The sequence below is a fragment of the Gossypium hirsutum genome, chromosome D06, assembly GCF_007990345.1.
Source record: "Gossypium hirsutum isolate 1008001.06 chromosome D06, Gossypium_hirsutum_v2.1, whole genome shotgun sequence".
Lineage (NCBI taxonomy): Eukaryota > Viridiplantae > Streptophyta > Magnoliopsida > Malvales > Malvaceae > Gossypium > Gossypium hirsutum.
Window position 1 is genome coordinate 62,940,249 of NC_053442.1, and position 17,615 is coordinate 62,957,863.

The following is a 17,615-nucleotide window of genomic DNA, read 5'->3' on the forward strand; positions in this document are numbered from 1 at the left end:
TATATATAAATATTGTTGGTGGTACTTTATATGTGTTGGGTTGGATATGGATAGGTGGGGTGGAGAATTATGGACCAGTTGTTCCTTCCGACGTGGAAAGTGTTCATTTCATAATTGTGACCCATCGAAGTCAGTCACCATTATTCTTTCTTTTCCCATAAAATAATAGAATTTTAAAGTAATTACATCACCAAAAAAATAAAATAAATGCATTTGGTTAGTGGATTGAAAATGTTGATACAAGTAATCAACAAGGAGGAGAAGGTGGTGGAGGGGAGTGTCGGTTCACCTGCGACAAGTAGAGAACTCGTGCTAAAGAGCTAAAGAAAGGAGAGAGTTGGGGTTGTTGTTTATGATTTTCAGGGAGAAAGGGTCGATCCTAAGTCCCTTGTGCATTGGGGCTTATATGGGGTCTTGTAGTGCCACATAGCCGACAATGCAGTGTCCTGTAAGTTTATATGTGTCGGCCAGATGGTAAGCCCGTTACAGGTTAGTTGTCACCATATAGCTTATATGTGTGGTCCTACTTCAACATTCTCATCCTTGAGGTTGTACGAGGTTGTTATGCCTTTGTAGTCTCCGCATAGGGTGCATAGTGGGCCATCTCCAAACTAGCTCAGACAAGATGCACGAGAGGTCATTTGCAGATTGTCCTACACAAAGGGTTGTATGCGGACTATTCCAATGGAGGGTCGTTTGTAAGCGGCTTCATGTCTTGCCACATTTCATTGTCGATGTGAGGGTATAACAAATAATTATCACGACTAATTACCCCATACAATTCTTCTAATTCTCTCTCCCTAAAATTGGATAGTGTATTTGAGATACTCCAACTTCACTTGATTCAGTGAAACCCACTTATTACAATAGTTAGCCGAACATGTCACATATGTATAATTACAAATAATTACACCAAAATTCAATTATTAGATAACTTCTTGAACACAAACTTTTAATTACATTCGATGGCTATTTGGTCAAGAATTTTTTAGTATTTCTCATTTGATTTAGTTCGTTGGAATGTATTTTTATGGTTAAAATATGCTATTAGTCCCTATACTTTTACAAAATTTGAGATTAAGACCCTATACTTAAAAGTTTTTTTTTATTTAAAAATCACAATCCAATCATTAAAATTATAAGTATTTCTATCACATTTTGTGTTTAATATTAAACTTATATACATTAATATTAGAAGAAACGTAATTTACATGATCATATTAATGAGTAATTGTAAAAGCCATTTTCAGTGAAATTGAAACAGTGATTTCGGGACCACAAATTTGAAGTCAAAAAATTTATTTTAATATTATTTTATGGTCTACAGTATGATGGAAATATTGTATAAAAATTTGTTAAGAAATTTTACCGTTTACATGCCTAATTTGATAAAAAGGACTAAATTGCATAAAGTGTAAAGGTTGTGTTCTAATAGCTAAAGGTATTACATAGCTATAGAATTTTAAATTGGAGGTCCTTATATATTAAATAGGCCATTAACGTGCTTAGTGGTTAAGCATGAGTAGTCATCACTGGAAATTGAATAAATTATTAAGGGTAATTTTGGAAATTAATGATTAAAGTTATAATAAATAAAATAAAATAAAATAATCTATTCTCATCATCGTCTACCAGAAAAAGAAAAAGAAAAGAAACCTAGCCATGGAAGCTTGAATTTGGACAAGCTTATTTTGCTTAATTAGGTATGTATTTTTTTTCCCGTTTTTGATGATTTCTATGTTTCTGAGATCGTAGTAGCTCAATCTAGCTAGTTTGGGGATTAATTTGCAAAACTGTTAAAGTATTAGGGTTTTTCCATTGATGAATATGCTTGAATTTTGAATTTTGAAAATAGAAAATGAATGATTGTTGTTAGATAAACAAGTTTTGTGAAGAGAATTTTGATGGAATTATCAATTAGGGATTACATTGAAAAAGATGATAAATTTATGGTAAAATTTATAAATTTTGTGAAATATATGGGCTGCTATTAATATGTATAAAATTGGCTAGGCTTGAGTAAGGATTAAATTGTATGAATTTCATTTTTCGAGCCTAGGGACTAAATTACAAAGGAATTAAAAGTGTAGGAGAAAATAGTAATTTTGCCAAAATTCCATGTTGGTTTTAAATTGAATGAGAAATATATTGAAATGAGTTAAATTTATTCGTATAGATCCTGTCAGACCTCGTACAGAGTTAGATCGAGGTAAAGAGAAAATATTGGATTAGTCACCTAAGTGTTTACGTACACTTGTCGAGGTAAGTTCATGTAATTAAATTGAGTATTTATATGTTTTAATTGAATCATATGCCTGTTTATTTGATCTGTAAACTCTGGTAATACTCCGTAACCTTGGTTTGGCAACGGATACAGGTTAAGGGTATTATAGTAATAATATTAGAGGAAGGGTTTGTATAGCTTTCTCTATGTAAGAAATAGAAGTTGTAAGTATATATATATATATATATATATAAAAAGGGGTGTAAACATAAGCCAAAGGTATTGTGGAATATTTTTTAATTCCTTTCCTAACATATTATTCTATACATTATCTGAAATTCAAATAATAACATATTTATCAAAAAATTTAAAATTAACTTCATTTTTAATGATGTGATTTAATTCATTAATAATATATGAAAGGTTTAAGGATGTAAAAAGCTATAAATTTTTTTAAAAATAGTAATTAAGTCTCTATTTTTTTTGGCATTTAATTGGGTATTTCAATTTTCAAAATACATCAAAAAGGCCCTTAAATTTTTTTCAAAAAAAGCAATTAAGCTCTGCGCTTTTTATGCACTTAATAAAAATTATAAAAATATTAAAAATATATTAAAAATTATAAAATTTTATAAAGTAGTAAGAAAATTATAAAAAAATGTAAAGAAATATAAAATTTGTAAAAAAAGTATAAAAATTATTGTGACAAAAGAAGCATTTTATAATTTTTTATAACTTTTATTGATTTTTAATTTTTATAATTTTTCGTCATATGTCACGCTTTATTGTGACATGTGATGACTTTAACTGAAAAAAAATGAGGTCATTAACTTTAATGGTCAACGGTTAAAGTTAATGACTAAAGCGTCTTTTTGATGCATTTTATAATATTTTTATTAAAATTTAATAATTTTTATAACTTTTATTTTATAATTTTTTTACTACATGTCACGTCGTGATTGTGACACGAGATGGATTTAACTGAAAAAAAGTTAATGATAATTAATTTTAACAATTTACTATTAAAATTAAGGGCCAAATAACTTTTATTACTTTATATAAAATTATATACTACTGTTAACCCTTATTTATTTGATATAATGAAGACAAAATATTGATAGTAATGAGAAAGCTGATTGATTGATTGATAGTAATGGGAAAAACTGACTCCTTTCATTGATTTCTAAAATTATGATTTTACTCTTAAATATTATATTTATTTTTATACATTAATTAAATATATATATATACTAAATAATTATATCTATAAATGTATATTATAATTACACTATAAAATAATTTAAAGTTACATTAATTTTAATAAATCAATTATTATAAATAACTAATTAATACTAATAAATTAATTAAAATAAATTTGAAAATAAACGGAATGAAACTTTGAAACTCAAAATCTCAAAATCTCAAAATTTTTAAAACTTCAACATTATCACTACCTTTAATTCATATATATATTAAATATTTTCTTTTAAACATTTTTACCCACAAAATAAGGATATTAGTAGTAAAAAAATAGTCTTATAATGATATACCATATGAAATTTTCCTTTAAGATTGTATTCTAATTTAAGTACTATTATTTATAGATATTATTTTAATTTATTTTAATATAGATTTTAATATATTTTAATTATAAGCTTCATTGTATTTTTAATGATTTTTTTATTTCTTAAGATATTTATTGGAACGAATTCAGTAATTAATCTTTCGGATTTTATAAATTTATTAAGGAGTAGATGCTGGTCACAAATTTTAAAGCTACTCTATAACCAAAGCAAAAATCAAACCCTTAACTACCGGTTAATGATTTATTTTAATTATAAATATTTGTAATTGTATTTATAACTTTTATATATATATATATAAACATGCAATTCCTTAGAAAAAAAAAACAAAGCAATTCTAATGTGTATATGTCATGGGTTGCGCATGGGAACACGCAACCATGACGAACTTGTGCGATCCATCGTATTTGAAGGAGGTCATTTGGCCCAACCAAACTGGCCCGTTGCCTGAAGAGATTAAAAGCCCATCCCAAGGGCCTGATAAATAAGGGAAGAGACCCAAAAAGGCCGCACGGATCACGTGGGAAAACTCTAAGTCCATGACATATACACATCATGTTTTATTTATTTATTTATTTATAAAATTGTGTAAAAATAAATAGGACAAAAAAATATATGTATGAAAAATTTTAAATATGAGCATTTAAAAAAATTAAATATGAAATATTTACTTTAAATAAATCGTATTAATAATATATTATTACACTATTTTTGTGTTTAATAAAATTATTGTATTTGTATTTAAATATTAATTTTTGATATTCTTCATATCCGTTTTACAAATCATATTTAGAATTTGTGGCTTGTCCTCGTCTCCAAGGTTCGATTCTGAATTTTCTTGTTAAAGTGTAATGTATCTTAACCATTGCTGAAATAAAAATAATATATAATATATAATATATATATTTATATAACATTAAATCCACATTAATGCGGCTATATAAAGGCGGAGGCTTTGGTGAAGCAAGAAATAAGAATAGTGAGCCACATGCATACATATCATCAATAATATATATATTAAAAAAAAAGTGATTCTTTCTATAAATCCTTTCATCGATTCTTCCATAAAAACATAACTCTCATAAAAATGGAAACCAAAGGTTTCACTCAAGATGGTACTGTCGATCTTCGTGGTCGTCCCGTTCTTGCTTCCAGAACTGGGAAATGGAATGCTTGTGCTTTCCTTGTTGGTAAGATACTTATACATATATATAAATATATATGTAACTCTCAGCTTTTTCACTTCTTGCAAAACTCGTTTGTTTTTGGCCTTTGGGTTTGATTAGTTTTCCATTTAGAGTCTAAAAACTTTCATCAAAGCAAGGGTTTTAATTGCAGCTCCATGAGTTATTCTTTTGCACTATAATGAAGACTACATGTTTGAGTGTTTGCTTCATTCAGTTGATTGCTTTGAATTGATTTCTAGTGTGTTTATAATCTTAAACAGGGTATGAAGCATTTGAAAGGATGGCCTTTTATGGAATAGCTTCCAACTTAGTGAATTACTTGACGACCCAACTCCATGAAGATACAGTTTCATCTGTAAGAAATGTGAATAGCTGGTCAGGATCGGTATGGATCACACCAATTCTTGGAGCTTACATTGCTGATACTTACTTGGGTCGATTCTGGACTTTCACTGTTTCATCTCTTATCTATGTCATGGTAAACTCACCAATTACTTCTCCCAAACTCCAACTTTAAGCTTTTCTTTTCGTTAGACATATTGATTGACTCTCTCTAAAAACATGAAAAAACTTCAAAAAAATTAGATATTTCTATATTGAATACATATATTCATGTTTGAGTAACATTTTTATCTTTCATATCAAATTAAAACCTATTTTCTACCAAAGAACTGTGAATATGGTGAGGGGTTATATTCACTATTCTATAAAAGGAGGCCATATCTTTTGGATGGACCATATTTCTAGATACCTACTAGGAGAAAGCCAATTAGATTTATTAATTTTGGTTGGTTCTTCTTCTAGTGGATTCAATGAATAATAGCAAGTCATTTGGCCTAATCAGAATGGAGATATTAAGACGGTACTTTCTTCTCCCCCACAAAGCATATCTGATTTTCATTATACACCCCACTAAAAAAAAGTTGCCATCATGTCTTGTTTTTGCACTTATAATTGGGGAACTGTTTTGTTATAGTGTTTAAATTTATGGAAAATGAGTTTCAACCAAATGACAAAGACTTGACTAATTTGTTTTCATTGATAAAAACATTTTATTCGACAATATCCAATTGTCTTAGTTGATTTTTAAATCTACTTTTTTGGTATCCAAATTTCTTTATTTATTTTTTATTTTCATACAGCAACCTCTTTTGAACTAAAATATTACTTGGCGACAAAAAAATGTTTTGTCTTTGATGATAAGAAGAGGAAACTTTTTGTAATTGCTTAATATGGTTTGCACATGCTCACAAAACAATGAATCCTTTTCATTCTTTTTCTTTCTTTAATTTTTATGTATGTAATGTTATTCAGATCTGAGTCTTAATGTTGGATATAGGTATGCGTCGACAAGAGTATGTTCATTCTTTCTAAATTTTTTATTTAGACATTCTCATATCGAAATATTTATCGAACATGAATATTTCAAGAAAATAGAGAGTAAAAATTTGCATGTCTAATATACCATGGTTTAATGTGAACAGGGAATGATAATGCTCACAACAGCAGTTTCATTGAAATCATTGAAGCCAACTTGCACCAATGGAATCTGCAACAAAGCCTCTACATCACAAGTAGCTTTCTTCTATATCTCTCTCTACACCATAGCACTAGGAGCAGGGGGAACAAAGCCCAACATATCAACCTTTGGGGCTGACCAGTTTGATGATTTTAATCCCCATGAAAAGGAGCTCAAAGTCTCATTCTTCAACTGGTGGATGTTCAGCTCTTTCTTGGGTGCCTTGTTTGCTACCCTTGGCCTAGTCTACATTCAAGAAAACTTGGGTTGGGGGCTTGGCTATGGGGTTCCAACAGTTGGTCTTTTGGTCTCCCTCGTTGTGTTTTATCTTGGAACCCCAATTTACAGACACAAAGTAAGGAAGACCAAGAGCCCTGCCAGGGACCTGATTCAAGTCCCCGTTACAGCATTCAAAAACAGGAAACTTCAGCTCCCTCAAAACCCCTGTCAGCTTCATGAACATGAGCCACAATATTACATCAACAGTGGGAAACGGCAGGTCCATTACACTCCAATTTTCAGGTGATTTTTCCCACTAATTTCCCCACTGTTTTAAGATAATATAAACAAAGGTTTGAAAAAAAAAAGGGAATAATAGTACTGTCCCATTTCTTGCAATCATTGTGGCATTGAATTTAGTAAGGGTTTTAGTCAATTTGAGATCGTACAATGCAGCAAAGTGCTTTAAATCTTTTTTGTGCTAGAAACAGGTGCAATAGGGGACCTCCAAATGCATGTGCATAACTAGGAAATCTCCTGTGCCTAAGGCAATGGTGGGGTCAGGAATTTAAATTGAGGTCCCGGATGTGTTTCCAATTACACCGAGTTTAACACAGTTACAAACGTAATGCATGCTATCATAAAAATAGCGACCCTAGGGACACCTTGCAGGCTTAATTTGAGTACTTCCTTTTAGACAACCTTTAATGATAAATATTGGTCATAATTGTTGGGACCAAGTTGGTTTCTGTGACAGTGAAATGGTGACCCCCACTCTATGGAGTCAATCAACAAATGAAGACAAATGATTTGTGAAAAATGTTTGGTGGAACAATGAAACTGCATTGCAATAAGTTGAAATATGAAGGTCAACATCAGATTCGAATCTTGAACATGATTAGGATCCCATCTTATCAGCTAATGCTCTGATTAATTAGTACTAATTATTGGCATTAAGTGCTTACGAAATTCATCATGACTTAATGGTCTGTCATTCATATTCGTGTGTTCACAGATTCTTAGACAAAGCTGCAGTGAAAGATGGCAACTCAGGTAGACCACCCTGCACTGTAACTCAAGTGGAAGGAACAAAGCTTGTCCTTGGGATGATGTTAATATGGCTAGTCACCTTAGTTCCAAGCACCATCTGGGCTCAAATAAACACATTGTTTGTTAAACAAGGAACCACCATGGATAGAAGCTTAGGTTCAAGCTTTCAAATCCCAGCAGCTTCATTAGGTAGCTTCGTGACACTCTCCATGCTGATCTCAGTACCCATGTACGATCGCTATTTCGTGCCATTCATGCGCAGTAAAACAGGGAATCCTAGAGGAATCACACTCCTCCAAAGGCTTGGCATTGGTTTCGTCATCCAAGTCATTGCGATCGCCATCGCATATGCCGTAGAAGTCCGAAGAATGCATGTCATAAGAGTGCATCAAATCACTGGACCCAAACAAATTGTTCCAATGAACATATTCTGGTTGCTGCCACAGTATGTTCTACTTGGAATAGCCGATGTGTTCAACGCTATTGGTTTGCTGGAATTCTTCTATGATCAGTCACCGGAAGACATGCAAAGCCTAGGGACAACATTTTTCACCAGTGGGATTGGAATTGGGAACTTCTTGAATAGCTTTTTGGTAACAATGGTGGATAAACTTACAGATAGAGGTGAGCATAAGAGCTGGATTGGAGACAACTTGAATGACTCTCATTTGGATTATTATTATGGTTTCCTTTTGGTCATATCAACCCTTAATTTAGGGGCATTTATTTGGGCATCAAGTAAATATGTGTATAAAAGGGAAACCAAAGAAGTGAATGAGGGTTGTATTGAAATGGAGAGCAAAGCCTTGGAGATATCTCCACTAGGATTACAAGTATGAAAAACAAGAAAAAAGAAATTAGTACTGATAATAAAAAGGTGAGTGGTAGAAAAAAAATTATGATGTTGGTGTAACCCCCCTTGGATATGTGTAGCAATTAATGTTTTAATTTCTATTTTAATGACAATAGTGTAATTTCCACTAGTTAGCACCCAGGACTTAAACAAAAATATACAACCCATAATTTCAGTGGTAGATTATCATTCATATACATGTTTATACCTAACTCTAACAATGCAATTTTTCAGCAGAAAAAAACCTCTCAACTATATGTAAAATGTGTACATTATATGGCAATAAACTATAAAATCCAACCCAATTTACATGCAAAATTACACCCATGATTTTTCTTATGGTTCTTCAAATGACACTAACAAATTTAGAATCCGAATCCCATAATTTGTAACCCCTCTTCCTATAAAAAGAAAAGTAAACTAGTAGCTTTGGCCAGTTTTTAACCGGTTTCTTCCTAGTTTTGGGCGGTTCTATAATTTTCCAGTTCAACATATACGATTAAACAGTTGGACCTCCTGATTCCTAATTCAACCTATTGAACCGGTCAGTCTGGTCTGACTTTTACAACCATGGACATACGATAGAAATTTAGGAAACCAAACGCAGGAATTTGCAGGCAAGCCAAAGCAAAACACCAAAAGAGAGAACATGAAAGCCAATGCCTAAATACTCTTTCATACTTCATTTTTCTCCATTATAATACGATGGAATGCAAGTTAACCGTTAAGGAAAATACCTAGTTGCAAAATTGAGATCTTTGGAACTGTCAGGAATTTCGGATATACAAGATCTTTTCAAGGTAAGCTGTACAGATGCTCCGGAAAAATTATCACTGCCACGTGACCTAGCTCTTTGCATTTCTCGTATCACATTTACGGTCTTGCGAAGTGCAGTTGTTGGTCCGATCTGATTTTCGCCGATCAGCTGATAGTCGTGGTCTTAACTGCAAAGAATGTGAAATATTAACAACACCCTAAAGAAACTAAAACAAATGCCAGAGAGGATTTGGAGAACTAATATGAGATCCATAGTACGTTCTATGCAAGTAGGAGAGTAATCGAGCCAAACCGATCACGAATAATAACAAGCTTGATCTTGATTCTAAATTCAAAGCAATACTCAGCTTGAGCTCAGTCTAGCATAATTTTTTTAAGTTCGAGCTCGGCTCAAGATATAAATACTTATTCGAGGTCAAGTTTGATTAAGCTCATTTATGGATTCCCTAAGCTTCATTAAGGCCAAGAGAAGAACCAAAAACCCTACACCAGGTATTTGAATCTGAGAGACTAATCTCAATTCATAAATATACTAATATAGTATATCAGATCATACATCTCTGTTTCCCAAAATTAGGGGTCTTAAACCCTGAGTAAAGGCCTCAAGAGACAACAAAGAAGAGCATCTCACAGTCTAGGAAGCTTCCACCAACAAAAAAACACATAAAAGAGATTGAGTTGTTCTTGGTTCTTCGATTCACTTGATTTTCTGCTGTTTTAATTGAGAGAGATGTGTGACTGAAGGACGACAAACAAGAATAGGCGAAGGAGAAAGGAAGAATGAAGAGAAAAGGCCAGAAAACCAGGAAATTGGAAGAAAGGGAGAGAAAAACAAAACGGTTTCTGGGGGGGGGAAAAATTAAGACCTTGTGTTAGTTTTTAATAATATAAAATATTTTAAAATTTTTAAAATGAAAAGCTCAATTAAGCTCACAAGCTGTTCAAATGGATACTAAGATGCTCGAGTTTGACTTGATTGATAGCTCGAGCTGCTTGAGATCGAGCTTGGCTCAATATTGAATTTCAAAATTTTTTCAAGTCGAACTCAAGTAATTGCGAGCACAAGTATCTTATTTACACCCCTATATGTAAGAATATGAGGGCTTTGCTTCATGGCCAAAGGCTACTCCAAAGTCCAAATTGCAAGGTTAAGTGAATTAACAACCAAATTTATTTTAACATGTCAAAGAAATTTTGGTATAATGAAATTACTTCATATTGGACCCTAAATTCCTATTTATGTTTATACAACTATTCATTATGTTAAGTACCCAGGTCCAACGCATAATCAGACATGAGAATGAGGATATTATCCTCTAAAGACTAAAAACATGGAAATGTTGGGAATAATTGAACATGCCCGTAACAAGCACTAATCCGTGACTGATACTCAAACTTGAGTCCGAGTAACATAGATTTTCTGTTTCATCCATCCAATAATTAGAAGCCTAGTTTCTCTAGAAGCGCCAAAGTCAAAAGCCCAACTATAACAAACTCAACTAGATGAGCCTTCCACATAGATAGCAAGAACACGGTAACAAAAAAACAAAAGCACAAGCATAACAAACTAAGCAACAAACAACCTCAGCTCTAATAACATTGTAAGAATCCAACCTACAACCAATTAGTAATAAATGGAAAGGTCAAAATTGAATATATTTTGCCCCTTTGAAACAGTAGGTCCTATATCCCCCTAAGAGAACCCAATAACTCAATTTCAAGCACCTAATAGTTTATGTATGAATGCTGTGTGTTATATTAAATAACTCCTCTTGGTTACAAGTTCGCTTCTCTGAGAAACATATAATGTTAAATGTAGAAATTTTTATGCACACTACATCTCAAACCGAGGATCTTTATGGCTCTACCACAACCTGACTCCACTCTTAACACTAGAGCCAAGCCCAAGTTGCAAACATGGCTGAAGGCTTGTTTAACACACCCTCCATGCATTATTTGATACAGAAAGATAAAACGCAATAAATTGAAACCAGTAATCAGCGAAGATAACTAAATGCGTGTGTCGTTACATACCATCTCTAGATACTTCAGTTGCTTCAAAACTTCTTCTGTTTCCAGCTCCTGATGGAATAAATACATCAACAAGTTCAATTAGAGGACAAATATGATCAATACTATTAACAATTACAACAACTAAATTTGAACTTATTATATCAAAAGAAATTACTTCTTCCTTTTCTCTTGGATTTGTAACCTTTTTATTACAAGACTAAAACTGCAGATATATTATATAATGACTTGAAATAAAAAATCAAAATTAAACAAAACTGGTATTTGTTTCATACAACAGCAAAGACAATACATAGTACATCCTGTAGTTGAAATTCCTTGACCAGGATTAACAGACTATAAGACACAATTCTGTTTTGGACACATTAATGGACTACAACCAAGATTCTTTCTACTTCTTGGGACAGCATGGCTTCAGTTTGGATCTCCACTTGACATCTATAAGAAACACAGACTTGCATTAACTAACCACAACTTGATGACACATTAAATATGATCCACCTCTAATATTGAGCTTCCAAATGAAACATATTTACATGAGACCTGGAATAGTTATTCAGTTTGGAAAGAACAAAATTAAAAATTTTAAAATAATTACTGATCCATGAAGAGATTCCCTAGTAATACAAAATTCCAAAATCCAAGTTAGTTAATTAAAAAGCCCAAATCAAGCACCATAACCTGAAGGTTGAAATCCGAAAACAATAACATCAAATAGAATGAAGTTGTTAAAAGGGTTACCACCTGAGGTACGGAACAATCAGCAAGTGATGGATCCCATTGGACACAGCAGAAGCACTCCCAGTTATCAGTTTGGACTTCAAAAAGAGGAGCCCTACAAAAGCAAGAACTTTAAGAACTAAGCATCTTGCATGAGAAACACAAAAACCAAAACAACAATGAGAAAGTGAGTTAAACATATGTGCATATTAAGTTATAGCAACCAGGTAATAAAGTTCCACAACTCATCTAAGCTATACCTGGTACATACTCTGAACTGAATTCCTCAAGCTCTTCAGAACAATTTAAACATCTTTATCCTCTATAATTATCTACACTATCTTAGCAGTACTTCCATTGACCAATTCACAGATAAGAAAAGTGGTATGTATAATGTACTTACATCTCATCAATTTTCAATTTTTTAATATGAGAAACAGCGTTATCTACTAACTGTTAAGCATAGGATAACAATAAAGAGGGTGCTATCTTACATGTACCCGGGCTTGAATTCTATTTGGGTTAAGTAACCACTACTAGAGGATCTCCTATACCAATATTTATTATAGTGTAGATTTACTTGAGGATATGATTACCAAAGGTCAGCATTTGAGATTTTAGACACTGAGTTGATATCACTTCAAGTTTCAACAATAATTCATCTACAAGTCAACCGGAGTAAATTGATTACTATTCCCTAGACAAAAAATGCAAAGAATTTTAGCAAATACCAACTTCTGCAAACAGAAATAGCAAGAAAGAAAGTAAAGTATCAACACAAGCAAGCTATATACCTGCGCCACTTTCCACAGATGGTTCCTTTAGTGCCTCCTACACCTTCTATAAACTCTCTACATTGAAGCCAGTTCCCTATTAAGCTTAATTTAGATGACTTATTGCAATTTGATCCCTATTTAGAAAAATGTGTCAATTCTCCCCAAACCAAAAGGTCACATGTCTGCAAAATATAAATGCAAACCAACAAAAAAAAAAAAAAAAAACTGAGGTCTTACATGGAAATCAGTAAATTCTGAAGGATCCAATTCTAGTGGTTCACCAATATTATCAACATCACTGCATCATATAACAATATACTGTTTATGAACAACACATTTGAATCAAGAAGCCAATGATAGCATGTAACCTTCTTTTACCATTTCTAATGTCAAACAAAGTAAATTCAATGAAATTTATATTTGAGGAAAAAGAAACTTGAAAACAAATAAGAAAGATAGCTTACAGCGTAGAAAATCAAAATTCAATAAACCAAACATTGTTTTGTCACTAACCAAGTCAATCACTTGAGGAACCTGTAACTACATTTTACTTTGTAAAACCAACCAATGATGAATCAAAACATGCATCATACAAAACAGATAGTTGAATGTATTATTTAATCCAACCCCTCCCCCCCCAAAAATAAAAAATAAAAACCCACACACTGAAACCTAGATTCAGTACTTCCAAGTTATCCAACCTGGAAGTTCCTTGCAATGAATCAGAGAAACTAGTTTTGGGGCAATATGCAAGACCATGGTATAAATACTGATCATAAACAATACTAGGAACATGAAAAAACCCAGCAATAATTATTGATGTTTCACCCAAGATTTTGTCTGAGAAATCAATTCTGGTGCGAAATCAGAAGTGCCTTTGACATGGTATAGAGAGCCTAAACTTAAGCATTCCACAGAGAATAAACTTATATATAATAATTTATGGAACATACTTATCAATTGGACCAGACCAGTCAGGAATTTCTGCTTGAAAGCCCTTTCCAATTCGAACGCTAGTTCTATAAGGTTCAGTATCTCTCAACATTAATTCTATTGGACTGAATTCCCCTTTAGGTGATTTGTCTCTGGATCTGCCCATTACACCAGTGATACTTGAAGCCTTGCTTGCAGTTGTCTCTTTGAGCATTATTCGCTTCTGTTTCATACACATAATACAGTACCATTCATCAACCGGTAGTTTCTTTATCCTGGGAGTGCAGCAACGTACATGAAATGCTTCTTCACAACTATCACAAATTAGCATCTTTTGAACAGTTCCTGAACGACTACAAGATTTGCAAAACCTAGAACAACTACCACCACTGGTAGTCCCAGTTTCCTCATTAACAAAATTGCTAGAAGGCCCAACTTCATCAACATTCCCCTGGTTCTGAAGTATATGGTGGCACGCATCTTTTTCAGATAGATCTTCCATCGCAACTTCAGCAGCTATTACACTAGAGGAGGAGCACTCACCGTTTTCATCCATCTCATCTTTTGTAGAAGCTAATGCAAGTTCCATATTTGACTTTGATGATGAGCAACTATCATTTATACTGTCAACATCTATTGTTTTCTGCACAACAGTTTTATGTACATCATCAGAAATGTGGTCATACACACCAGAACATCCATTAGCAATTTCGTACTTCGAAATGTGAGGCCCTCTACTGCGAGCGAGAGGCATCACAGGAGCTCTAACAGTTGCAATTTCATGTTCAACTCGAGGAACTCCCTTTTGTCCCATAACTGCCTCTGAAAGCACATCAGAACTAACAACAGAAAGACAATCTGTGCTTCTCTTTGAATTAACCGGCTCCTGTGCACAAAAGTTGGCAACAACAGCGCTAGCAATGCTGCTGCTGCCCCACCGTTTTTTCCTCCTACTGTAAACTAAAATCGGCATAGGACTTTCAAACATCACACTCGCAGATAACCGCTGAGAACCAGTTTCGGGTAAGGGAAGGCATGAATCCTCAGCCTCTTTACATCCAGGTTGTGAAGTACCATCACATTTAGGAGTCATCCGGAAAGTTTCATTATCAGACATCCAATCACATAAAGAAATCTTTATTGCAGTTTCATGTTCAACTTGAGAAACTCCCTTTCGCTCCATAACTGCCTCTGAAAGCGCATCAGAACTAACAACAGAAAGACAATCCACACTTCTCTTTGAATTAACCAGCTCCTGTGCACAAAAGTTGGCAACAACAGCTTTAGCACTGCTGCTTCTGCCCCACCGTTTCTTCCTCCTGTAAATTAAATTCGGAATAGGACTTTCAAACCTCATACTTACAGATGACTGCTGAGAACCAATTTTGGGTAAGGGAAGGCATGAATCCTCAGCCTCTTTACATCCACTTTGTGAAGTACCATCACATTTAGGAGTCATCTTGCAAGTTCCATTACCAGACATCCAATCACATAAAGAAATCTTTGTTGCAGTTTGATGTTCAACTCGAGAAACTCCCTTTCGCTTAACTGCCTCTGAAAGTGCATCAGAACTAACAACAGAAAGACAATCCGCACTTCTCTTTGAATTAACATGCTCCTGTGCACAAAAGTTGGCAACAATAGAGCTAGCGCTGCTGCTGCTGCCCCACCGTTTCTTCCCCCTACTGTAAACTGAAATCGGCATAGGACTTTCAAACATTACATTCACAGATGGCTGCTGAGAACCAGTTCTGGGTAAGGGAAGGCATGAATCCTCAGCCTCTTTACATCCAGCTTGTGAAGTACCATCACATTTAGGAGTCATCTGCCAAGTTTCATTACCAGACATCCAATCACATAAAGAAGTCTTTGTTGCAGTTTCATGTTCAACTCGAGAAACTCCCTTTTGCTCCATAACTGCCTCTGAAAGTGCATTAGAACTAACAACAGAAAAACAATCCACACTTCTCTTTGAATTAACCAGCTCCTGTGGACAAAAGTTGGCAACAACAGCACTAGCACTGCTGCTGCAGCCCCACCGTTTCTTCCTCCTGTAAACTAAAATCGGCATAGGACTTTCAAACATCATACTCACAGATGACTGTTGAGAACCAGTTTTGGGAAAGGGAAGGCATGAATCCTCAGCCTCTTTACAACCACTTCGTGAAGTACCATCGCATTTAGGAGTCATCAACCAAGTTTCATTACCAGACATCCAATCAAGTAAAGAAATCTTTGCTTCCTGCATTCAAACACATAATAGGACTGTTTCAATTGAACTAGAAATTTGAAGTCCCAATCTAAATCTCACCTAATATAATTCAACAAACACAAAATCAGGGTTTCTCTCTTAGAAATCTTTGTTTCCTGCATTCAAACACATAAAATAAGACTGTTTCAATTGAACTAGAAATTTGACGTCCCAATCTAAATCTCACCAAATATAATTCAACAAACACAAAATCAGGGTTTCTCTCTTAAAAATCTTTGTTTCCTGCGGTCAAACACATAAAATAGGACTGTTTCAATTGAACTAGAAATTTGAAGTCCCAATCTAAATCTCACCTAATATAATTCAACAAACACAAAATCAGGGTTTCTCTCTAACTTCCACCAATGAAAAGGAAAAACTCTCTTTTTCTTGCAATTACAAACTTGGGTTTCAGTGCATCAACCTAGTGGTTATCAAATATTTGTTCTATTCCAACAAGATTATTTAAGAAGCTACTTAAACAAACGATATAAACAAAATATACCCAATTTGCAGAAAAATAAATATTTCATGAGAATTTGGCATACATACCCTTTTGCAAGAAACAATAAATCAGAGCAGTTGGAGAATTCAAGGGCTTAAACCTGGAATTGCAATCGAAGCGTTGAGGCAGAGGGCAAGGGATTTTGGTGTTCTTTAGTGCCCGGTGCCTGCCTCGCTGGCTCAACCGGTGGGACAAGCGTCTAGTGGGCTTAAGGGTGGCTTTTTTGTACCATGTCCAACAAGTATTTTCAGCCTTCTAATTATGAATTTATGCACTTATGTTTACGCTTTGTATGGTCGACCGGTTTGAGTTTGGATAAAATTTAACTCGGTCAGTTTAAATTAAAATTTAATATTTTTATTTTATTTTACAAGGGTAATTTTGTATTTAAGAGTTTAAGTAAACTTTGACTAAAATATAGAAAATTTAGTCATCTTCTTCAAGTGTAAAAATAAATAACACCATTAGAGAGGAGAGCAAGGTTCGGTACAGTGGGCTCCTTGCATGTAAGTGTTTTAGCTCTTGTCTTTGTTATTTTTTTTTTGTAGTTTTAGGACCCTTGAAGCTAGACCAAGCTAAATTAGGGGTCAAATTGAAAAATGGTGACATGTTTAGGGATTGAATGTATTAATGAGTTTTGTGGTGTGATTGAACTAATTTTTGTGTAATGATTTTTGCTAGAACTTATCTTTAAGGAGTTAAATGTTACAAAATTAAAATAATAGGGATAAAATTGAATTTTCGATGATTAAGGGACTGTATAGATTTGGTTAGCTGGTAATTAATTCAAGGAAATTAAGCAATTAAGGTTTGAGGTAAGATGGAATTGTACAAGAGAAGCGTTGAATACAAATGTGTAAAATTTGATTAAAAGGGGTTGAATTCGTGTGTTTATATATATTCTTGGTGGATGAGTTAGTTAATTAAACTAATTTATAAATTTCTAGATCGAGAAACAAGAGGATCAATTGATAATCGTGAAAAAGA

At 33.5% G+C, this 17,615-nt stretch overlaps 2 protein-coding genes across 12 annotated transcripts; one reads left to right on the top strand and one right to left on the bottom strand.

The window, feature by feature from the left end:
- Window positions 1-4,779: 4,779 nt before the first annotated feature.
- Window positions 4,780-8,765, top strand: LOC107962359 (protein NRT1/ PTR FAMILY 5.1). Its single transcript, XM_016898711.1, has 4 exons — window positions 4,780-4,997; window positions 5,255-5,472; window positions 6,479-7,035; window positions 7,748-8,765. Exons 1-4 carry the CDS (start codon window positions 4,895-4,897, stop codon window positions 8,619-8,621), a joined length of 1,752 nt encoding a protein of 583 aa, XP_016754200.1. The 5' UTR covers window positions 4,780-4,894; the 3' UTR covers window positions 8,622-8,765.
- On the bottom strand, window positions 7,709-16,884 carry LOC107962358 (uncharacterized). 11 transcript variants are annotated; one of them, XR_005915113.1, is made up of 8 exons: window positions 16,676-16,883; window positions 13,893-16,114; window positions 13,177-13,237; window positions 12,958-13,073; window positions 12,188-12,278; window positions 11,447-11,494; window positions 9,373-9,579; window positions 7,709-8,603 (listed from the first exon to the last, which is right to left on the bottom strand). XR_005915113.1 is itself a non-coding variant. In XM_016898707.2 (8 exons), the coding sequence occupies exons 3-8, from the start codon at window positions 16,085-16,087 to the stop codon at window positions 9,481-9,483; spliced, it is 2,610 nt and encodes an 869-aa protein (XP_016754196.1). In that variant the 5' UTR covers window positions 16,088-16,114; window positions 16,184-16,239; window positions 16,729-16,883; the 3' UTR covers window positions 9,296-9,480. The 11 variants fall into 11 exon arrangements, 9 of the variants coding, with proteins under 9 accessions (XP_016754196.1, XP_016754193.1, XP_016754194.1 ...); XM_016898707.2 differs by lacking the exon at window positions 7,709-8,603 and adding an exon at window positions 16,184-16,239 and having other exon boundaries at window positions 9,296-9,579; window positions 16,729-16,883; XM_016898704.2 differs by lacking the exon at window positions 7,709-8,603 and adding an exon at window positions 16,184-16,239 and having other exon boundaries at window positions 9,296-9,579.
- Between the last annotated feature and the right edge of the window lie 731 nt (window positions 16,885-17,615).